Source organism: Topomyia yanbarensis, chromosome 1, assembly GCF_030247195.1.
Source record: "Topomyia yanbarensis strain Yona2022 chromosome 1, ASM3024719v1, whole genome shotgun sequence".
Taxonomy (NCBI): Eukaryota; Metazoa; Arthropoda; class Insecta; order Diptera; family Culicidae; genus Topomyia; species Topomyia yanbarensis.
Window position 1 is genome coordinate 169,116,736 of NC_080670.1, and position 24,993 is coordinate 169,141,728.

Genomic DNA, 24,993 nt, shown 5'->3' on the forward strand with positions numbered 1-24,993 from the left:
ATCAGAACAGTAGAGATAAAACTTCATCAGCGCAAGAAACGTGGGCATGACACTAAGGTATCTTTGCGAGGAAGTTTTATAAAACGACCATCAACATGTGGAGAAAAAGCACCCCGACGCTGATCATGATTCACGATCCGAATGGGAATCTGTTAACAGATCATACAGCTGCCAGGCGGAAAGAGCACTTTGAGTTGCTATGGAGCAAACAACCTAATAGAGAAGACACAAATAGATTAAGGATTGTAGATGATGGACAAGCTGTAGATCCACCCATGCTAGACGAAGTGCGAAAGGTTATTCAAGAGCTGACACACGGTAAGACCATTGATAAGGGCTAAGTTATGGCCGAACTCCGAAAATTCGGAAGTGATCGGCTGTACGAAGCAATTCACTGCATGATCAGGATGATTTGGATGGAAGAAAATTACCTTCGGAATGGTTGGATGACCTCATGTATCATCAAGAAGGGCCACGAACTCGAGGGTAATAACTATCGAGGCATAAAGGCCCTCAATGCCGCTTACAAGATACTCTCTTGCAGGTTTCGAAAAGGACGATCAACGACGGACCAAGCGTTTACCCTACCACAAATGCTGGATAAATTCCGGGAATACAACTTGCGGACTAACCATCTGTGTGTGGATTTAAAGGCGAAGTACGATTCAGTGAAACAAAACGAATTATGGCAACAATACTGATTGAGTTGGTTCGTATAACGCTAGATAGGTCCAAATCAAGCCTCAAAATAGCCGGAGAGACATCTGACTCGGTGGTGTCGCTAGATGGATTAAAGCGGAGCGATGCACTCTCTAATCTATTGTTCAACAATGCGATCTGACGTGCAAAGGAACAGAACCACCATCACGAGATTTCACACACTTTTTGGCTTCGCTGACGACATCTTTTACATTGGCGTTAAAATTCGATGTTGTGCGGTACAAAGCTGTCAACAAACTTGTCTAGCTGACAATGGTGTGTTGCGGCTACTAACAAGACTTTCTATGTTTTACACAGTTAATTAAAGTCCCGTAGCCTACAGAGGTGCACAGCACTTGCTCTACATACATTTCTGATACTCCATGTTGCTCTGTACGATCATAAAGCTTGGGTACTGAAGAAAGCAGACTATCAAGTGTGTTAGATAATAATTCTGCATTTAAAACTCGGCAGCAAGAAGGGTTCAGACACAACCACGAGCTGTACCAAGCATACAAACATGTTGACATTAGAAAGCTAATAAAACACAGCGGACTACAGGAAGCTGGACATGTTGGACGAATGCCGGAAAAGTGACCAGCTAAGTTTATGGTCAGCAGAGAACTTGACAGAGATCGTCGACTTCGGGGCATACCCAACACTCAATGGCCGTGTACAATCGAGGAAGACAAATAGAATCGAGGAAGTTCTATAGACAAATTTGTGTCCAGGATGGGCACAGTCTTGTCCGGCTGTATGCCTCAATAATACTAGAGCCCTGCTAGCAATAGTGAGTGCGGCCTCCCAATGAAGGAGAGAATCCTGGCCTCCACGCAGGGCGCTTCTGCATACGTGCAAACGAGCAATTCAGAAGCGGAACAGACGGCCCGATGGCATAAGGAGCTACAAAATGTCGATTCCATATTGCTGGACGACAACTCATGCTGTTGATTAGCGCCTGGCAAATGTTGACTGCAGTGCGGCGGTTGCAACGCTTGTCATGAAAGCTGAAAGTTCTAATTAGTCGCAACCGGCTCTAGCTCCGTCGAAAGTGCAGTGCGCAAGTGAAGCGACAGGGTACGGTTATCTCCAGAATCTACGGTTCCTTTCGGTAGGAAATGACTACGCTATCCAGAAGGACCAGCTTCCATGTAGCAACATGGTTTGTGCTGCAGCTGCGAGTTTTCAAGCTTTTAATGGACAACATGCTTCAGGTGATTGATACTGCCCATCAAACCATCGCCATTGATAACGTAGATTCCCCCGCCAGTCTAGCGAACAAAAAGTTCATGGCCAACAGGACGGCGAAGACAGTTCTCTAGCGACCACGTTGACCTCCGGAAAGGCATCCAACTGGCCATCCCGATTTCGAAGGGTACGATTAGATCGATTGCTCTGGAAACGACCTATATTTCCAGTAATCCCCAGTTTCCTAATTGTTGTAACACTTCGTGTCGCTATACTGTAGTATACACCTTTGTCGCGATATGTTTGACGTCGACATGTAAGCCGTCAGGTGTAGCTTGGCGTACTACGACACTGTTCCATTCCGGACCACGTTCTGTCGTTGATCCCGCAGTTCCATCAACCATCTATGGACCATTCACACGATCGGCTTAGCTGGAGAGTCAATTGATGGGGGCCTAAATCATCAGGCGTCCTATTCATCTGGTATCGTTTCGGGTAATACTGTCCAATATGATCTGCTTGGCTAGCGATGGAGAACGTCGCAGTAGAGCATAGCCAACGTCATATAATCCAATAGACTTGCTGAGTCGATACCAAAATGACTCACTCTCAGTCCTTTGCTGGATCCTCAGGAACGCAGGTGAAAGGGCGGCGCCCCCGAGCAATTACTCATGGGTTCAAATACCACATAGCCCCTTGAAAAGACCTTAAACATGGTCCGTGCCAAAAATCACAACCATCAAGACACTATAAAATGGTCTCAATAATCCATAAATACACCAACATATGGTATTTTATATGGGATCTACCGGACCATGGTGATGGTATTTTCATGGGTTGAACCCATTTCAAACACCCATGCCAAACCCCATGAGCATGGGTGTATTAAGGGCTTTTCGTTTGCTCGGACCTGCGGATATTGAGGCTAAATACCTGTCTAGTTCGTTACCGGTAGTCGTGAGATCGACCGTCGTGTCGTCCCATTAACGGTAATAGCGTACACACTTAGAAAATATCGTGTAAATTTAGGTGTCCTGAAAGTGACATATACGAGCATCAAAAATAACACATTTTTACGTTTGCTTTTAATTTTACACGGCGTGTAATTTCCTGAACTTGTAATTTTACTCCATAATGGTACCTGCCATGTAAAATTAAAATATGACGTAATTTTATATGAAAGCACGTAGAATTACTTTTTGAGCAATGAATAGGTATTTCGCAATGGATTCATATTGTTATTATAAAAACTCTTTCTGTGATTCTTTCTGTTTATTCTTCTAAGGCGAATTTTAATACGTAGTACATGTTCATTGAATTTATTAACGGAAAATCCACATGTGAGCAATCATCAAACATGGCCAGTTTTAGTTATCTTTTCTCTATACATATCGATCAAAGTACATAGAAATATAAATTCAAAAGTAGTTGGCATCTATCATTGCAGTATCAGAATTTCGATGATTGGGCTGCTGGTTGTATATTCATGGCATTTAGGAGTTAGGAATGTGATTAGAAAGTGCCTCGATGAATCGTTTGACCACACGTTGCTGCTGTCCTTTGCGTGTAGCATTCGATTTAGATCCGGTTGTCGGGAGTATTTTGAATAAGTACTCCTGAATGAACTCCATGAACTTAGATGCTTGCTTCATGTACATAAAATTATGCACGTAATGAACACACATCAAATCCGTAATGGACTGCACCACGCTTTCGGTACCCTCACTCAAACGTATTTGTTCAGCAAACACATAATACATCTGTCTGTTATTTCCACAATCTGAAAATGATAATAAATATAGTTATCAATTTCATATAAATAAATAAATAAATATCGTTATCTTCATACAGTCAGTAAGCTCTCATTCGATTTTGAATGAGATATTTACACAACACAATGATAGTTGTGATACTTTGTGTAAGAAAACAATCGAAGCAGTCTTCTAAGATGGCCGCTCATCTTGTACCGTCGCGTCGTATGGAACAACACTTACAGTTTTAATTTCGGTTAGCTATTTTACTCACCTATTGCTACGAGAACTGGACCTGAACAATCGGTTGTAATGCTATCAATTTTAGTTCCCATCTGTAAGAAATATATGATGAAATAAATTTATGACACCTTCACGTTTCACTTATATAACCTCTTTCAGTATAATGACGTCATCAATATTTTCTCCCAAGGAACGGCACAAAAATTTGAAAATGTCGTAATCCGAAGCATGGGCATCTAGGAGAAGAAATTTGCGATTACTCTTCGAGAAATCGATGATTTTCGACCGCTTGGCTGAGAAATATTGTTCCAATGATTCCGCTTTCACGCCCGTGGCGCATTCAAAGTGGTAATTTAATAGACTTCGACGCCTTAATACTGGATGTTTCGCCAACACATCTTTCAGTGGTATATTCTCATCCAAACAGTATCTAACATACGACTGAGAAGTTTGTAGAAAATCTCTTGTTAGGAGTTCCGGTTCATTTCTGGACAGTGCCGAGAGGACATTCTTGGGGCAATCTTGAGAAGACTTTTGCCAGTACTCCTTGATTGTCCCAGCTCGCAAGTTCCGGTATCGTCTGATATCCGATGAAGAAGCTTTTGGTTGGTTTGGTTCTTTGTAACGGTTGAGATAAGTATTGCGGTTTATCATCTTGTGTTTCAACCATACATAATCCGTTTCTTTTCCAAATCCGTCGTCATCAACGAAGTTCAGACACGGAAACACGTTGAAGATTTCTCGTGCAGCTTTTTCCATCACGTCCGCTCGAATGATGTTATCAATACATCTTAACTGGTCAACAACAGAGTTAGCTAGACCACTTAAATCGGTTTTTGAAATTTGCAAAGATCTAGGCACTGGTAGGGTTGAATTCATGTTGCGAAAGTTTTGCATTTTTTGCAAACGATCGAGAGTACCGTCACTTATCTTCTTCCAATTTATTTTAAAAGAATTGAATTTCATTTCACTTGTAGCGTGCTTCTTGGAACCTTTCAAGAGTGTAACTTCTTCATGTGTTCGTTTCTCAGCGCTGTTCGGATTCGAATTTTCATCTACACAGTCTACATCAACGTCCAAATTATTTTCATCACTGCCTGGCCAAGGGTTGTCTTCCTGTACGGACGAATCGCTGATTTCTTCCTCTGAAACTGCTCCTGGATCCAACTTTGCAACTGATATTCCTTGAAATGAGCACTGTTGATCTGCAGTTGTGCTGGAGCTGGGAACAATGGATATGATGTTCGGAGGTGTAGAAACTTGCAGAAAAGCATCGATATCCATAACTGTTGCTCGTTCGTCATGAGAGCTGCCGGTCAGTTGCTGACTGTAAGTTGAGTCGACTGTAAGTTAAGATTAATATTTGATTAACGAAGAAGACATATATTTTGTGGAATGAGCAAATGAGAGCATTTTTACACATGTTCATGATTGCTTTTCCAGTCATGCTCCAGGCATGCATCGGCTATTCACAATTATTATGAAACGTGAAATGTTGTATTTTCCAAAGACCCCTATACCGCCGCTCAAAGCGTAATCGTCCCATGTATATAGGGAATCTAATAGCACATGGGCAGTTATGCGTATAGCGGTAGTATAGCTGTCTTGCGAAATGGTATCATAATATCCGATGGCATAGCTTCTGGGATGCGTCACAACATTCTGGACGTTATGACGCACATGGCTTCGCCATAAGTATAGGTCTTGTTTTGCGTCGCTAGTCCAGGATAAAATTAAGCACTCCTAATTTTGGCTATTGTGACACATAAGAACTGGTTCATACGGTTTCAGGATAAGAAGCACCAAAGAAGATGCGTCATTAAAGTATTGTGGCGCTTAAGAGGCATGCCATAGAATTCGCTTGGGTTTGGGCATCACAAAGCGCAAGATGTCGATTGCCATATAATATCCGATAGTAGCATGCATCATAATATCCAGAACAACATAATTCACCATTAGATACGAAAACAAATGTCCGTCATAAAGTTTCGAACTTACTTTCGGAATTTATTGCGTATCCTTGTGCGTCATACTCTTACTAATCGAATGTTATGGCATGGTTTCTCTGAGAAATTCCTATTTAAGGGCTATTCATACGTGGCCGTAAAGGTTACTATACACTTCGGGAATTACTACGCTGATGCAGATGAGAGGTCAGTCAGAAGGTTTCAGTACACCTCGTGGATTTTAGGACGGGATTTCGATCAGGGCAAATTTTCCGCCGTAATCTTTCCAAACTGTCAAGCCAAAAGTTTTGCTGCTTCCAAAAAATACCAAACCTCATGAAAACATAATTTTTCCTGCCGGAAACAATTAATGTTACATTGTTTCCGACCGATTTTTTTATGTGGAGAATTTTTAAAATCCGTGACGTTTTCCGCGGTTGGGTTTTACCTTTTATGACGAATTTTAATTTTTCCGTCTCGGAAAATGAAAATCCATCCATTTGAAACACACGGGGAACAAAATCCCGCGATCAGATTCTCGAGGTTTACAGTAGCCTTAAGGAGGAGAGAATATGCTTGGCCAAGCTTTAAGGATCATAAAAAGCGTTTCAAAGACCGGGAAGGTAGGTTGAGTTCAAGTTTTAGTGCTAAGAGAATTGACACTATACTGCCTATAATCGCTGATAAGTCCATGTAGTTAGTGAATCCCATAGCACTTGGGACTGACATGCGATTATGGGAAGGATATCTCTCTTCAGAAAAAAAATAGTGTAGATGTGTGGCACCCAGCGACTGAAATATAAATTGATCTGCTGGGTCTCTGATGCAGGTAGTGATAAAAACAGAAGTACTTGCTTAATTTATTTTCATTTCCATTCTCTTGATCTAGTTTATTGAATTTTTTTACTTTTTTCGGTTAATTGCGAAGCGGCAACTACGAATTGTATGGTCATACTTCATACTTCGGTATCAGTTAATATTTAAAGCATCGAAACTATATAAGTAAAATCAAGTAAATCTTTCATAGAAATCAATAGTAGTGGTAGTGGGAAACATATATTACATATTGGTGTCAACACAAACTACTTGCCATGGTAAATCGCTTGTATAACATGTATGATTTGACCATGAAAAACGAGGAAATATGGGGACTATCGGAACTCAAGCGGATTTTCAAGTTCGATGCAGCTTTACACACGGTACTATTTATCCTCACCTACCGTATATATAACGAAGCTTTTCTCAGCGCTTTGGACGAAGTATACAAAGTGGTCTCCACGGATATTTGCTGGATGGGATCATGGACTATTTATCGAGAGTACGATTAATCAGAGATGATCCATCAAGAGCATGATCATTGAATCAAAATCAGCCCAAACACTGGTGGTAAGATTAAACACCGAACAGGAAATAACGACAAATCGAACACAATCAACGTTATAGATGCTGTTAAGCTGCGATTAAAATTCTCAAAACAAATTTCCTTCTTACAGCAAAACAATCAGTGCTATATTGACAGGATTGACAGTTGACCATAGAATCGAAGCATACAGAGTGAATAATAAAAGAGTTACGCAAATGCGCAAAAGAAAACTAGCACCACTTAATTCGCGATTTAACGCTGGATGTCGGCCGTCAGATGCCACGAGAGTGCAATGATAATGTTTTAATTTAAATCCACCAAAACACATAGAAATGTAAATTTTTAATTTTCCTAACTTAATTAATATACTAATTTGAATTACAGGTCTTTTCTCCTAATGAAAAATAACTTTGATGAAGAAAATATGTTTAGAACCTTTGAACAATAAATAAAAGATGAATTTCTTGCTTCGTTGACGTTCTGTAAATATAACGTCTGAATCGTACTTTATCCTCATTCTAGCGCAAACATCTAACCCTTCGTTAGATTTTTAAGATGATTTCCTAATTAAGGGGGTTTTTTACTCATAAAATGGCGGAAATGCTATTTTTCACGAGAATTTCGCTATTTTATGTCTAGTTTTGTGTTTTTGCACGATGAAACCCTACGACGCCGTTCTATTTGATGCTGATTTAAAACACGTTTAGAACTTGTTTTAAATACATTCAAAGTTTTCAGCACAGACACTTAGACCCGATAGATTGGGGAAAAATACATTTGAATGCAGTAACGCTGAAGGCATGACATGAATTTTAAATTGAATAGAACAACCGCTAAAACTGCTGCTGGGGACAGCAAGTTCTAGTTTTATAATTCTCAGTTTTATATTATAGAACTGTCAAAATTATGAATCTAGAAATGAAACACTCCTGAACATGCTCTAAATTCTGACGAAATTTAAAGTTTATTTTTTGATAAATGTACAATACTTATGTCTTCCAAATCAGGCATGAGTAACGTTTATTTACTTTGTTAGGGTGCTTACAGAGTGGCCGCGAGAAGCTGACCAGGAGCTGGCATTGACATTAAAATGCGAGAAACCTGCTTGCAGCATATCAAATGGAACCTGTCAGAGTAAAAGCAGGCAGTCGGCGCCGATCCGCTCAGCTTTCACTCTGACATCATCCCTTTGGTTTGCAGCAAGCAGGTTTCTCGCATCTCGCATTCTAATGTCAGCATCAGCGCCAGCTCAGCTTCTCGCCGCCACTCTGTAAGCACCCTTAGATTGGTCTGCTCCATATGGTATTTTTGGCTTCACACTATTCGTCTCTCTTCCTATTCACTCTGGCACATAGGACCTTTTCAATAAGTTTGCTAGTTTTATAGTTTTGCGAGCGTCGTAGCAATGTTACCTGTACATTTACCTAAGTCGACATAATATGACTTTTACTGTGAACCGTATTTACCACCAATACGATTATGCTGTGAAGCAATGTTTGTAAACACGGCTCACAATAAAGGTCAAACTATGTCGACTTCGTCAGCGTGCACCAGGCTAATAGAATTGTTACCTCTTTAATTCTAGTATCTTTAGTCATTACCGTCAAACAAAACATTGGGTAGTAAGCATCGTGAAATTTGTCATAGCAATGTATTTTGTTTAGGAAATCTATCTGTATTTGCTTAGGAGATTTATTTTGCTATAAAGCGAATTATGAATTTAATTAAATTTAAGTTGCAAATCTAGATTAAAGTAAAATTACAAATCTTCTATTCACGGTTAGTACTATATGAAAATATTCAATAAGTTATAAAAAACCACTATTTTGATATCTTATAGAAAATGCATTTAGGATCACTTAAGGAGTATAGGAGATATTGGGAATCACCGTTATTGCTAACGAGCTAATGCAAAAAGACCGTCATTTAATGTAACGAGAAGAGGATCATAAAAATATGGAAAGGATCGAAATGTGATATAATTTTTCAGCAAGCTAGAAAGGCCCGCATGCTAGTAACGTGAGGTGAGGTAATGTGTTTTTCTTAAGATTTTTATCAGTGGTCTTTCTATTTAGTCGTAGGTTATGTAATAATAAAGCCAACATTAAAAACTATTTGGAATTAGGAAAATGTGGCACAGGCGGCGGTATTGCAAGATGAGGGTGCTAGGCGTTTTGAAGTTTAATGAAGCTTGTGAAATGCGATTAGTGCATGTGATTGGCTTTATAATTATAATTGAATAAAAGTAATCTGTTCAAACAAACTACAATGTGTAAATATCTTGGGTAAAAAATTAATAAATAAGTGAAATAAAATATATATATATATATACATACCATCGGACTGTGCACAGGTTTCTTCGAACGGATGAATCGTTGTATCTAGAGAAACCCACGTTTCGTTTGATTCTAGAAGCATCAGCAACTTATTTTTAAATACTTGAAGTACTAAGTCGGAAGTTATGCGGCACCCATCATGTTCAGTTAGTATTTGTGTAACATTTTTTCCCAACGCAGTCGATCCTGAAACTCGAAATATTTGATATAGCTTATGAATTTTGAATTGTTGAATATGGCTTACCTTCACCCAGTAAACTTGCTGTACTACCAAACGCTGGAATAGCATAGCGATGTAATCGTGTGGAGTCGCAGATTCTAAACACTATCAGAGAGTCCATTTTCAACGTGTATCAAGATAGAGATGGGTTTAACAGAGATTCGCTAGTTCATAAGTGGAATTGCATGCTTAGTGAACAAATACTCATTGTTGCCTTCAATATAAAAATTCAATGGAGCTCGATCAATTAGATCATTAATGTTTTTGATCTCAATTGATAAAGATTCCTTTTGAATTAAATATAGTCCTTTCTCGTGAATGTTCAAAACAGCCTTGCGTTTACCATACATGAAAATATTGTTTGTTTTCTTTTGATAAATCAAAAACTGAATTTCTATAATAAAAAAGTATTCTCCATATTGGTCATGCTCCAGAAAAACATATTGACCCTTCTTGTAGCTGTAACCACAATAGGCAGAATCTTCAGAATACACATTTTGATCGTCCAAAAGGTTAAACCTGTTCAAATGATATTTGACCGAGTCTGGCAAATACTCTATAGACTCTACGAACTTTTCTACTAACAAAGCTTGATCGAATCGCATGTTTTTCATGTTTAGCAAGCCTTGGTAATATTGATGTTGCTCGCTGCAGAACTTAACAACGTTTTTGAAGTTCAACGTACTTCGCAATGCTCTTTTGAAGAAACAATGCTTGCGCTCGCAAAAGAGTGTACAATATGACATTAATGGCCCCATCCAAACTATGAGTTGAGGGTAATGAATAGTGAAATGGTGCTTTGGTTTTAAGGGTGCATCAAACTCTTGCGTCCTTAGCTCGAGATATTCCCTTATAAGTGATGAGAGTAAGTTAACTTGTTCTTTTGAAATCACTGGCGATGTAATAATATCTGTTAACTGTTTGATTAAGAATAGCATTACCACTAGCGGGTTATTGAAATCTATTGCTTTATCAACAAATATAAATGGTAGTATCTGAATTAGATGCCAAGTGTCACAGGCCTTAGATTTGATATTTTTCATTTTTCTAGAAAAATCTAAAGTTATTTTAGTTTTCAATTTAAGTTGCTTGCAAATGCTATTAATTTTTGCTTGTAAAAAGTTACTGGAGAGGGTTTTCTCTTTCACCAGACGTTTAAAAATTAAAAACAAATCACTGTTAGCCCATCCTTCGAAAAGATCATGAGCAACACAAGGTGGCGCTCCATAATGAAACATCTGAAAATAATTTAGTTCATTGAGGACGCAACTTCCTTTTACACCTCGATACGGTATTTCAGACGGCATACTAATGATCCTGGACACGTCCTGTGTGTTGCTTTGGGGTGTTCTTGACTCAGCGATTGTAAAACAGTCATTTGTGAAAGCTTGATGCTCAATATAGCAGAAACGACAAAAAAATGCACTCCTTGAAAAATTCTCCGTTAGGCCTGCCAGTTGGTGGGCTCCTAAATTATCGTTCATTGTCGTGAAAACCGAACCGTAAATTCTCTCTTCATAGCCCCCACCATTTACAAGAATTCCATTCTCTTCAAGGCTTTTTATATCTTCAACCAGTCTTCTGAAGATTTTTTCTGTGCCAAAATAAGCAAAATCTTTCGATTTGCATAGTAACACTAAATGGACGTTTTCTGTAAGATTGCGCAAGTATGGATCTAAGTTTCCAATAACCATGTATACACATTCAAGCTTATGGCGACCTGCTGCATTCCCGATTGCATTCACAACAACTTCAGTTGCGTCTTGGTAGATGAATAAGTTCAAAGTTTTCTGACTAAAAAAGCCGCTGGTTTTGTATTTAAGACCATCTGTGTAATCTTTTATGTAACCAGGAACAGAATGCTTTTCACGGAACACTGCGTTGTAAATTTTTTTGTCATTCAACATTGCCGTTAGAGTTCCCAAGATCGGAATATAGTAGTAAAAGCAATTGTTATGGTCATTATTCCTTTGGAGCGACACTTGGACAGGAGAAATGTACGAAAAATTCTTTTCAAAAAATTTTTTCCGAATATGTGAGGTACGAAACTTCCCCCCATTCCCAAAGAGGTGATCAAACAAGTTATTGGAACACATAGATTGTTTGATCTTCCCTTTCGCATTCACAGAGAGATCAGTTTCCTTAACCAGCTCTTCATATTTTAACTCCGAATATTTTCTTCCAACCGTAACAGCTTCCTGCATAGAATCCACTATTTCCTGAATAACAACGTCAGTAACATGATTTTTTGAAATTAGCTTCAAAAATAATGTCCCAAAGACTACTTCAATACTTCGTAGGACGTCATTTAATTTTTCTTCGAGGGTTTCCTCTGTTTCCTCGGTTTCTATTTCCACATCCAACGGGAACTGAGGGATCTGCTCGAATGCAAGTAGTTCATGTTCGGGAGGGGAATGTTGTTTCCTGGTTAGGTGCTTTAGGGTTGTCATCCGATGATAATACATGTTATGAATCCTGAGAGTGTTCGATGTGGCAAATGGTTTGTTAGTCCGGCATTTCAAAGGACAAAATACCGGATGTCCTTCTGAAATATGGCGAGTCATATGTTTGGTCATTGTTTTAAAGTCCGAGGATTCGAATTCACAGGTCAAAAGTGGACATTCCATCTGCAAATCCTTCTTCCTTCCTATATGGCGCTGACGAAGATGGGTAACGTAACTTCGAAAGTTCTTGAAAATCAATGCACAACTATCCATCGCACACTCAAAACAGTTGTTTTTCTTGTGTAATCGAACGTGTTTTATATGAAACTCCGTATTTTCGGTCGCAATACCGCAGATTTTGCACACAATCGCCATATTTACCGAGACTTTCACTTTGCGAGTTCTAATGGCGCAAGTAGCAGACGACATTTGGGTGAACATCAGCTTTCGGTGCATGTTAACGTTTTTTATGTACAGGAAGGAGTAATTCTATGTTGCTGAGCACTGAAAAAAATATGCTGGCTGTATTTTTGATATCATTCATGTAAAATTACATGGGAGGCGGAAACAATTTAAACTTAATGACGTACATTTCAGTAATTGAAATGGTTTTTTTCTGATAGGTCTTATTGCACATAGAATTAAGTCATTTCGCGAATTACGTGTTGTTAAATATGCGTCATATTTGGATTTATGTCACCAATAAAATTCATATTTTTTTGGTGTGTAGCCACTGTGTTGTCGTTTTCCACTTAGGGCGTTAACGCTCCGCCAATGTTCGTGGGGTCGTAAAAGAACCTGTTCAAAACTGTGGTCCAGATGGCATTTTTATGTGGCTTCCAGGCATAATCTCTGGCTTTTCTCAAGTCCACAGTACGCTGTCTACGATGCAGAGAGAAGCGTTGAGATCATCTGAGGAGTATTACTCGTACCGGTTGACGGTACCCTTTTGGCGGGTTCAGTGCGTGGCATGAAAAGGGAACTGCAAGGGTCGACAAGAATTATCCAGTTTCATACTCTTGACATCGGAATGGAATGGTCCTAAACAAATATTGACGTCGATAGCGAACGTCGTTGTGTTCGACTGATTCAGTGATTTCTTTGCCTCTGTACGGGAGCCCCATATCTTGCTACGTCCGTTCACTACTTCCATGATAATAAATAGGGTTTCTAATGGATTAATGAACCGCTTAAGCTTTTCGCTAGTGCACTGGATTGGATACTCAACCCTGCGGGCGACGGTTATTATTTCGATGGCCAGTGGTATAGGTTGGGATGGTATATTAACCCAGCTGCCCAAATCTATCAACTGGAAGATGTTACCCCCGTTGACGGCATCCCACGGCATTCTAGATCGGACTCGTTGTGTTGGAAGTGCCTGTATCGGTTTGGACATGCTTCGTCACCTCTTTGCCCGGAGTGCGTGAACGCGCAAATCACCGAAATACGTGGTTTTCGAATACCCTAGGTTCGAAGAAGTTCACAGGGTATGCCTGTGAACTTCTTCGAACGGTATGAGATTGCCATGACGAGCACACCTGGGATGCTGTCAACAGAGTGGTTACAAGTATACCATTCGACCTGCAGAGAAAGTGGCGAAGGGGCCAATAAAGTCGTGCCGTCAGCTCGAGATTCGCCGTAAAACACCAAATAGGGTTTCCGGAGAAATTCCGCCGCCGGTGTCCTCGCTAGACTAGGTTCACCGCGGGGGACCTCCCGGGTAGCTCGTTAGTAGACTAGATCCATCGCCCAGGATAATCACATAGATCGCGTTTACCCAGTAAACTAAAAGGCGGCTAGGCGGGTTAAACTAGATGCTAGCCATCGGTAGGCTATTGAAACTTTGTTCTAGGCTATCCGCCGTAACTTGTCGTTTACTGTAAAAGTAGTGTGGGTAATGACTAGCAGTGGGTCGTTGGGGCACCAATGAATCCGAAGCTACGCTCCACCCGGAATCGCTGGGCAGACCTCAGCAAGTAGATTCATCACTGTGGACTATCCGACAATATCTTGACAAAAATTGGAACTAATTGGCTTACGAAACAGACATCGCTACCGAGAGAAACTCCGCTGCCAGGTAATAATATCCGAGTAGATCTTGATAAAACTGGGTGCTAAGTGGATCGTGTATGTGTGTCGGAAGAATTTCCTCCTTCCTTGAAATATACCACCAAATTAGTTATACAATTTGCGTTTTGAATTCGTCTCATCAGAATCCGTAACTAACATACAGCCAGGATTAAGTTACTGCCGGATTGTCGCTAGCGCCAATCATTAGTTCAATATAGCACCGCTAGGTGGAATTATCCACAACCCCATTGTGCGCCATGGCAATCCTACGGACCGCTACAGCTTCTTGGTCCCTCAGCTCTTTCAGAGCCCATCCTGAGTGATGTTGAGCAAGGGGTGCGATATCCTTTCAATCTTTTAACGACAATCGGGCAATCCATTAGACGTTTGTTTGACAATTCAGTGATGGGTTCTGTCAACAAGTCTACTCCTGTGAACAGAAAAACTCGTCCGGCTAACATCTTTGGTTAGTCCGATTCGTTTGATGTTGGATCGAATCAACGATATTGTCGGACGTCGCACCCCTCGCAGTAACGTCAGAAGAAGTAAACAAGAAATAATCAGCGGATCAGAAACGTCTCATGAATTGCCAATACACTAACAACAACAACAACATGAACGCAATAAAATAAACCTTCGCCAGCTGAAATACGTAAGAATGCCATGTTTACATTTTAGTACAATATCTTACAGGGTGCTGTCATTCAGTTGCTGGAATGTGTTCTAAAATTCATAGCTATGCTCGCCTTCGATGGAAAATCGGTACAAAAGTAAACGAGAAAATACCCACATACAAATCAAAGATTTACACCAAAACCGTACTTACCGCGAATTTCCATCGGATATAAAACACCATCTACTTTGCTTGCTGCGCAACGAAAAATGAACTCGGTATACGGGGAAAATCAAACAAAGGAAACAGAAAATTGCCCTGACAGCATCCTGTGCATCGGCAAAAGCTGTCGGCAGAAGCGCTTGGAAGAATCGTCCGAATAAAAAAGCAGCAGCAACAGCAGCAGTGAGTGAGCCAGTTGCGGATTACAAATGCGGAAAGAACAGACGATATAATTTATCATTTTAGTATGCTGTTTGCTTGTTGTAGCACCCTCCACAAACGACGGATGGCGGCGGCGTCGGTGGCAGCATTTTCCACCCGTCCTTTGAGACTGCACAAGTGAAAAGGGACTACTTCCTGTGGGTGTGTAGAAATTGTTCCGTCCATGGGTGGGCCCCCCGCCGCGCCACGCCGATCTGGGATTTACAGCAGCGAACGACGCTTGTAGTTCCATAGATAGTGTGCATTTATTTATCTTTGCTTTCCAAGCGAAGAAGCAAAACAATAGCAAACCCAGCCAGCTCGTTCGTCTCACGCAGGTGCTCTCTACATCCGACGCGAAAAGCGGGCGAAAGATTTCCCCCTTCCCGAGCGATGCCGGGCTGAGGCTGAGACAGGAACTAGCACAGACATCTTAGCTAGGAAAGTGCAGAAATCCTGCCGGACTAATAAAACAGGGGAAATGAAAATTGATTAGCCTTTCATCGGTTCGGACGCATGGGGAGGTTGCTGTTTTATGTTAATAGAATCACATAAATTTCAGGCATGGAGAGAGGGAGGTTGTCAAATTGAACTAAATCGAAGATAATTTTATCTTGATGGTGAACATAATCATTATAACAAAGGGATTTGAACAGATTGAAAAATTTTTTACTATTGCTGATGCATAGATTTTGTAGTTTATAAACGATTTGCGGTTTTAGCTCTGCAATCCAGATGAGGAATTAGTCTTAGATTTGAGTAATATCATCAACCACACTACACTAATTTTCACAACAAAACAGAATGAAAGACTCACTGCTGACGATTCTACCCTAAAACGTGAAATGGTGGAATGACAATCATCAGAGCGGTCGTCAATCGGCTGTGCAAAATAACGCCATCAGCGTTGTCCTGCAACTTCGTGTAACCACCGACCGCCACGGGAACGGAGATTTCAGACCGATTCTTCATCGGGAGGACGCGCGAGTGAAATTTTGCTGTAGTGGGGTTGAAAAAAAAACGGCAGTAATGGAGGAGAACAATTAAACAAATGAGAGGTTTCTCGTTTTGTTTTTGTTTTTTTTCCCTGTTTTTGTTCTTTGTCCTTCGTCATGCCTGTGCCTGAAGGTTCCTATGTTTTTTTTTCGATGATATTTTTGCACATTATTGCTGGTGTCTTTCCTCTTGCATTTGCGTAATTGTTTAATTCACTTTACTGGAATTGATTTGTTTGCGTCGAAATAATTAAGCAAAAAGCTTACGCTGTGAACGAGAGAATGGCCGCACATGTGCGGGAGTAGATGGGATTTCGGAGCATGAGTTGCGATGCAAGGTGGAAGGCAACAAACAGTAGAGAAGAAAAGTTGTGCTCTGTGAAATGCCGCTTTAAATATATGCGCCGAGTATGCTTTAAATTAAGCAAACTCCGTGAACTTTTATCATGAAGGGAAGAGGGTTTTTTGGTAGGTTTCGTTAGATGGTAAGCGGACATATTGTTGACAGAAAGAGGATCGTTTTGATTTTTCAGAAACGATTTTTGTAGCTCCCTTTATGAAGTTCTCGAAAAAAAATTCTTTGACACTTCCCAGATCTCAGGTGACGAGCCACTCCTTGCGTTGCGAGATCAGAATGGCTGGCATAGCTATTTTATGCTGATTTAGTTTTTCACTCGAGTCCTAATCTTTACGTCTATCTGTTCGTTCTTTTGAACCGCGGATAAAATAATTGGGACATGTGGAAGATTTCCGTGGAAGAGATATGTCCCGCATACAAACAGCACGAGGAAAAATTTAGGCGTTCCCTGCAGGGACGCTCTGTGCGAGATTTTGTAGAAATGCTAAAGAGAACTTCTTCACTTGGTGGCTACTAATATCCACACCAACTTGTCTACTGATGAATGCTAAACCCCAGGAGGGAACAGCTTCTGCTATGCCTTCACCCAAAACAAATCATCTGGAGCGTAAATGTATCTGGTTTTGCGTTTCTCATATAGAAAAATTATGCAATTACACTGAAAATCGTCAACATAGACCCGATCCGGAGCGCCGTGTGTCATAAACCATTCGACTCAGTTCGTCGAGATCGGAAAATGTCTGTGTGTGTTTTTTTTTTACTTGGTGGTAAAGCTATAACGCCGACCCAGCACACGTTCAGTAGTTTGACCATACTACTGATTTCGTCATCGCATGCCAGAACAGAGAAGATAACTCTGAACCCTACTCCTCTAAACTACTCCAAGGAGTCCGACATTTGCCTGATCCCACAGATTCCATTTGAAATGACTACTTCGGGGGAGGCGTTAGATTTCGCTGGTCTCATAACCACCATATCAGTCCTGCACAGCATGATATTCTACATGCGATCCTCTCTACGTTGACCAGTTGGATGCCGTGGTCGATCCAGCGATTCCTGCTGGAGGGTGACTTCCGGTTCGATGGTGCCCGACGACCCTATACTGGTGGTTTGTCGCGTTCGACGGTGGAGCTAGCCTACCTCGGCGGAGAGTTCCCCGACGAAAGAATCCCGCAACCGTTGACGGAAGCGTTTTTCTTGCTTCGATGCAGTCCGGCGGAATACCGAGGTCAGTCCAGCGATTCCGGGTGGAGGATTGCGTTCGGTTCACTGGTACCCCTGACGATTCAAGCCGGCGATTCGCTACGAACTACTCGGAATAGTCCCCGACGGTGGATCTTTCCTACTCCGACGAACAGTCCCCCAGCAATGAAAGATCTTCCGAAAGCGATACTGCCGGGGCAGACGCCGAGGTCGGTCCTGCGATTCTGGGTGGAGGTTCACTGGTACCCTGACGATTCAAGCCGGCGATTCGCTACGAAATACTCGAAATAGTTCCCGACGGTGGATCTTTCCTACTCCGACGAATAGTTCCCCGGCAATGAAAGATCTTCCGAAAGCGATACTACCCGGGCAGACGCCGAGGTCGGTGCTGCGATTCTGGGTGGAGGGTGACTTCCAGTTCACAGGCGCCCGACGACCATTTACCGGTGCAACTTCCCGATCTACTCGAACTAGTCTCCGGCGGTGGGCCTAGTCTACTTTGACGAAGAAATTTCCCGACGTTGAAATTTCTCTCGAAACCGTTATCTCGATGCTGGTTGGTTAGGTGCCGAGGTCAGTCCTGCGATTCCGGGGGAGGATGACTTCCGGTTCTCAGGCGCCCCGACGACCTACCGTCGACGATGCGTTCGCGCAGTCTAGTCCCCAGTGGTGGATCTAGCCTACTCCGGTCGCGCCCGGTGGTCTACTTAATCTCTCTTCCTTAGACTGACTTGTCAAGTGCCATGGCTGGTCCGGCAATTCCAGTTGGAGTGTAACTTCCGGTTCATCGGTGTCTCGATGACCCGAAGCCGTGTACTGCTACGTTGCTGGTCGTTGCTCCTCTCGCCAGCTTCGTTGCAACGCTGACATGATCTGAACGGCTGTTCTGTTCACCGCGTCCCATTTTTCTTTGTCCGCACACATTCTTTGGACAATATTGGTCATGTTAACGTCCTCAACGACAATGGTTCTCATTTCGTTTCTCTCGTGCTCGAATCGAGGGCATTCGAGAACCACGTAATTCGCGTGGCCGATACTTTTTGAAACACCAATGACCAGACAAGAACTGCACCATGTGGAAGTTCACTTCACCGTGCACTCTGTTCACCCACACCTACAGGCATGGAATTAGTCAATGGGTCCATTTACCATTTACAGCGTTATCCCACTGATGCTGCCACTTGATTAAGGTGTCAGCTCGGGCTCGTTTACGGACTCCTCTCGTGCCTCGATTCCTATAACACTCGCTATCTTCTTCGAGTAGAAGGTTTATGGGAATCGTTCCAGATATTACGCAGATATTACTTTACGGCCCTCCCGCATGCGTGGTCGATGTGGCTATTGAAGCTTAGCCGGTCGTCTAGCATCACTCCCAGTTGTCTAACTTCCCGCTTTGAGTTGATGGTACACTCTTCGATCGAAATTCTTGCCTGCCGCACTGCTTTTCGGTTGCTTATCAAAACCATCTCGGTTTTGTGGTAAGCTAACGTCAGCTTCTTCTCGAGCATACAGTCTTCCGCGACATCTATCGCCTCCGTTGCGAGTACTTCTACTTCCTCTAGTGATTCGCCGATCAGTAGGAGCACCACGTCGTCCACAAAACCGACAATCTTCACGCCCCTGGGGAGGCTCAGCTTCAGAACTACGTCGTACATTCCAAAGAGTTGAGCCGAGTATGGAACCCTATAGAACGCCCGCTGTTACGGTTACACTTCTTTTTCCGCCGCAAGTTTTGTAGATCAATTGCCGGTTCTGGAAGTACCTCTCAGAATCCTAGAGATTATTGGGAACTTTCAGTCTGTGCAGCGCATCGGCGATTGCGGCCCAACTAGCGCTGTTGAAGGCGTTTTTTACGTCTAGTGTCACCACTCCGCAGTAGCGGTTTCCTCTTCTCTTTTGCTTCTGCGCAGCGTCCATAGTTTCCACGACCGTTCGTATGGCATCCACAGTGGATCTACCTTTCCGGAAACCGAACTGCATATTGGGTAGTCTATTCTATTCCTCTGTGCATGTTGTAAGCCTGTTAAGGATTGCTCTTTCAAGCACCTTGCCGACTATCCATAAAGCCTTATTTGGTAAAGTAAACTGTATTGTCGAATAAAACCTTACTTGGTAAAGCCGATGCGACATTGAAGCGCACACAACTTTGTCCCGTCCAGCGCGGTCGGCATTCAAATTTTTCGCCCAGTGGAGCAAGGTGTCCTTGAAATAGTCAACCCCGTGCTTCAGTAGATCTACGCATGACTAACTCGAATTGGTGACCGCACCGTAAATTTCAACGTTGTGAACGGCACGTATACGCACAAGTCCTTCAGAAAAGACTTGCCGCCAGCATTATCATTTTCTTATCTTTGACAAGATATAGCAATTCTTTGCGAATTTTTGACATATCTGTCATGGCTGAATATTTCAACATCAGTTCTTATGAAATTGAAATGTTTAGCGGAATCTCACCTATGGTCTGACCGAGTTCATTGTGTAGGATTTTGAACGAGAAGTCGGATTTTACGAGCACGACTCGTGTTCTATAACCATTTCACCATCAGCTGGATCTTTTCAAGCGAGTTCATTCCTGCACCAATCTAGAGCCCGCAAAAGTGCGATCACCAATCTGTATCATGTATACCAATGTATGACTTGATGGTACCGATTACCTTAGCAACTGGAACAAAAAATTTGTAAAAACAAGTTTTAAATCAATGCCGCCAAAGGTATATGAATAAAAGATATTTCTAAGTAGCGCGAAGAAGCCATTGTGTATGTGAGCCATATTGAGGTTATCTTTCAGTATTGTACCGACTGGAACTAAAATTTTCTGTGAATATTTACGGCTTTCTCAGTCAATCTAGCTTTAGCAAACGAATTGTTTTTAAAACTGCCAGACGTTTCGACCGTGTTTGGCGGCCTTTTTCAAGGGAAACGACACGATTAAATTTCAAGAAGGAGCTCACACCACACCAAAACTTTTCCAAAGACACAATAATACTAAGTTGCTTAGTCTTGGCAAAACTCAAAATTCCTATCACCATTTGCATCCTAGACCACTTTCATGGAAAATGACACAAACGCATACGGACATCGGAAGCCCGATAAAGCAAGGCAGACTATAATGGGCTGGACATGTGGCGAGAATGCTAGAAGAGGAACTAACTGTAGATAATTAAGCAAGGAACCTGGAAGAGGTCGTCGACTACGAACCCCGCATTCGTTGCCTGCATACAATCAGGGAAGATTCGCGTGCGCCTTTCCTGGGAGTCTGAAATACATTCGATCATGATTTTTAACACGACGGTGATGATGAGTGAGCGCCAATAATGACACCAGGAGAGACATTTGAAGTGCAAGCACAGTTCACAGCAGTCAACGCAGGAGAAAATTTTTCCGGTTTTTTTTCTATCAACAGCTGTGCTTAGCGAGAAGCGATTCGTACAAATTTAGTCGTCGAGTTTGTCGAAAATTATGAAGTTTGTCAGAAAATCGCATCTAGTTTATACTTCGACCAATAGAAAAGCGCTTCCGCACGTTGACTATCTACACAATGCATATTTGACTAGCGGCCCTTTGCGGTCACGAAATCTGCAATATGCTGACGACGGACCAATGCGCCCTTGGTGATTTCGAAGGGAGGGTGTTTCAAACTATTCACCATGGGATAAGTACTTTTGGAAAACGGAACATATAAAGTCGCCGTGAAACCACAAATCGGGTCTGGGGAGAAATTCCGCCGCCGAGAAACTCTCAGTCGGTGTAAATTAGGTCTACCGCCGTGGACCACTTGAGCAGTGCGCGATGTAGCACCGCGATCGGGTCGTCGGGGCACCCCAGCAAACCGGACGTCAGGCTTCACCGGAATCGCCGGACCGACCTCGACACCCTACCGGGTAGCTCGTGATAAGCCTAGTTCCACCGCCGGTGATTATCAAGAGTAGATCGCGTCGAACAGCTAGCAGTGGGTTGTTGTGGCACCAGTGAACCGAAAGCTTCGCTCCAATCGGAAACGCAGGGCAGACCTCAGCACCTACTGACTGGCTCGTTGAGTAGGCTAGGTCCAACACCGTGGACTAGATCGGGACGAAGCGGGCGGCTAAATGGCTCACGGAAGCGAACATCGGTGTCGGGAGAAATCTATTGCCGGGGAATTCGCAGTAGCGCCGTGAACTATCCGACTATATCGAAACAAAAATGGGAGCTAATTAGCTCACGAAATCGGCACCGAGAGAAATTCCACTGCCAAGAATTTCAATCGGAATAGGGTGAATTCATCGCCCGGGACTATCCGAGTAAATTGGGATAAGGCTAGAAGTTGAATGACCCACAGAAACAGGAACCAAATGACTCATGAAATCAGCAACTAAATGGTTCACCGAGACAAGAGCAAATTGGCGACGTAATAGATGAAGACGGAAAGCATCAGAAGAGTCAAGCTAAATGGCTCAAGGGTCGTACTTTTTATGGATCAAGTATGGCTCTGAGATAACTGCGTAAAACTCGTGAACAAAAGAGGTGCAACGAAAGTACAACGAGCCGTCCTTCCCCATGATATAATATCCTGATTTAGTTCCGTAGGAAAGAAGGGCGGAAAAAAGTAAGGAGTGTTTTGAGTAGTTAGGCACAAAAGTGAGTTGTGAGTCCTACATAGTGTCAATACACTACAGGCCAGACTTTTGAAGCTTTTTAAACCTTACTTTAAAAACATGTTAACGGCTTATGAACCATGAATAGAAAACAGGCTGCTTGGAGAACTAAAAAATGTTCGCACGGTTAGAATTAGATGGATGCGGTTGGATGGGCGTGTTGTTAAAATATCGGGATACAATCCGTGTTGAAATGGATCTTGAAATTAGTTATATCTGTACGAGAACGTCAGGTGTACAACGATCAAGAAGGATCGACCTGGTTGACCTGGTGGAACTAGAGGACCAGAGAAGTTTGAAAAGCTGGAGTCGAACAGCCCTGGACTGAGTGATCTTAAGACGACTTCTTCAACAGCAAAGTACAAGCATTCCAAGTGTTTCAACACTTCGCTGACATGTCTTCTATCAACGAAATGACGTGAAACACCATTAGTAGAGTAGCAGCGAAGATACGAAGAAGAGAAAATAGATCAAAAAATCAGTGACCAGAGCTAACAATTTGGAAAAGCGCAGCTTCACCGCTGGGGACTAGATCGAGTAGTTCATGCTGAGGCGCCGGTTGCGGATCGTGGAGGTGCCAGTGTACATAGGATATCACGCTCCATCCAGAATTGTTGGACCGACCTTACCGGGAAAACGGTGAGTAGGCTAGAATCCAACTAGATCGGGTAGTCCGAATCGAAGCGCCAGCGGACTGGAAGATACGCTCCATCCGAAATCGTCGAACCAACCTCAGCATCTAGTCAGTTGAGTAGGCTAGGCCTGGTTCCAGAAACTACTCGAAGAAATCGCGATAAAGCAGAAAGCAAAATAACTCACGAAAAACATCGACATCGGAAAAAAATTTCGCTACCGCGTCTCAGTCGGACCATGGTAGTTTCACCACCGGGGAATATCCGAGAAGATCACAACAAAACCTAAATGGCACACGGTAACGAACATCGGAAGAAATCCCGTCACCGAAGAACTGTCTGCCGGAGTAGGGTTGATTCATCTCCATGGACTGTTCGAATAAATGACGACATAGCTGGGAACTAAATGGCTCACGAAAACAGGAGCTAAATGGAACACGGAAATGTGAGCTAAATGACTAAAGAAAGTTCACTGCCGTCCGACTTGACGTTCGGCCATAAATAGCCCAAGAATGCAGAGGATCTAAATGACCCAATGAATACCGGGAATGATGGAGAAATGTCGGGAGATATATGGTTCAAAGGACGAGCAATTTAATTGTTCAAGCAAGGTTCTAAGTTAACAAAGGAAAATTCAGTATAACCGTGGAAAATACTTCGGAAAAAGGATGAATAATAAGGTTGTTTTAGTGGTTAGGCACGAATGTGAGTCCCACACAGAGCCAATACAAAAAATATATCCCATCGCGGAGTCTGGTAATGAGTTCTTCAGTCTTCAGCACGGACTTCATGTCTCACTAGTAACGAATTGAATGTTCGAGAAGAAATGGACAACACGTCCGATCTGGTCGGTAGACGGAATAAATATGGAAGCAAAGCCAATAACTGTTTGATAAATGTATTTCATTCGCCATCTTAGAACTCAATCTGTTCGCCACAAATTCGTGTACCAAATAGATTGAATTCTACACCTTCTAACTGTAGCTATCCACAATTATCCAACATCATAAATATTGAAGATATATTTCAGCACTCAATTGACATATCCCATCGCCATTAAAACATAATGTCCGCAATTGAAGATTTAACCCTACGATTTTTCAATCTTCAGACCGGGTGGGAAGGTTCACTCATTCTGCAGTTCTGCTGCCCTTCATCCCTATAGGTACCAACGAGTTTGAGGTGGGCAGCGAACACAACGCTCTGTGGCTTCAAATTGTAAGCAAATATTTGAGTTGACGTGTATGAGTGTATTCTGAGTTGTTTTTTCGTGTGCAACCACCACCAGGGGTGTCCAATTACACGCTTGTTCTTTGCTCTCTTTTATTGTTGTTGGCCTTTATTAGTTGGAGAATTTGCACCACCGTACACGGACTTCGAACCGGGGAGGGCGAAGCACAACCGCCAGCAGGAGGACACTTATAATGATGTGACTCTGACCCACCGAATATTGCTTGCTGGTGCGGTAGCCAGCCAACCAGCTAGCCAGCCAGCAAGCAAACAAGCTAGCGAGAGCCCCCTGGACATCATGGGGTTCGGTGCTGATAAATACTACCGGGACCGGTTGGTCGGTGTATGTCACGAAAATTCGATATGTTCACTGCACAAATGGTTAAATGCAAAATCAAGGGATCAAATGACAAAAGCCGATCAAATTGTGCCGACTTTTGAAGCAAAAACACTCGAATTCTAAACTCCGCAGCCCTTAACCTGTCGTCCGCTTCAGCTGCTGGAATTTGGAGAAGAGAAAAAAACTACTTGAATATTGATTGAAGGGATTTGCATCCTGCTTTGTGCTTTGAATTCGGTTAGCTTGACGAAGGACACGGAAGGCTGTAACCAGCTAGGGTCGATGTACCAATAGACGCACTACCA

At 42.4% G+C, this 24,993-nt stretch overlaps 1 protein-coding gene across 1 annotated transcript; it reads right to left on the bottom strand.

Annotated features, from left to right (window-relative positions):
• Window positions 1-2,970: 2,970 nt before the first annotated feature.
• LOC131676081 (uncharacterized) lies at window positions 2,971-5,328 on the bottom strand. Its single transcript, XM_058955208.1, has 4 exons — window positions 5,301-5,328; window positions 4,032-5,224; window positions 3,913-3,973; window positions 2,971-3,667 (listed from the first exon to the last, which is right to left on the bottom strand). Exons 1-4 carry the CDS (start codon window positions 5,326-5,328, stop codon window positions 3,381-3,383), a joined length of 1,569 nt encoding a protein of 522 aa, XP_058811191.1. The 3' UTR covers window positions 2,971-3,380.
• Between the last annotated feature and the right edge of the window lie 19,665 nt (window positions 5,329-24,993).

What these genes read in the sequence shown, in the direction of transcription:
- LOC131676081 (XM_058955208.1), bottom strand. Translation starts at nt 5,328, where the DNA reads ATGACTGGAAAAGCAATCATGAACATGT. An exon ending in AAAAGCAATCATGAACATGT is followed by an intron (nt 5,225 to 5,300) that starts GTAAAAATGCTC and finishes CTTAACTTACAG; the next exon opens with TCGACTCAACTTACAGTCAG. An exon ending in TCCAGTTCTCGTAGCAATAG is followed by an intron (nt 3,668 to 3,912) that starts GTGAGTAAAATA and finishes TATCATTTTCAG; the next exon opens with ATTGTGGAAATAACAGACAG.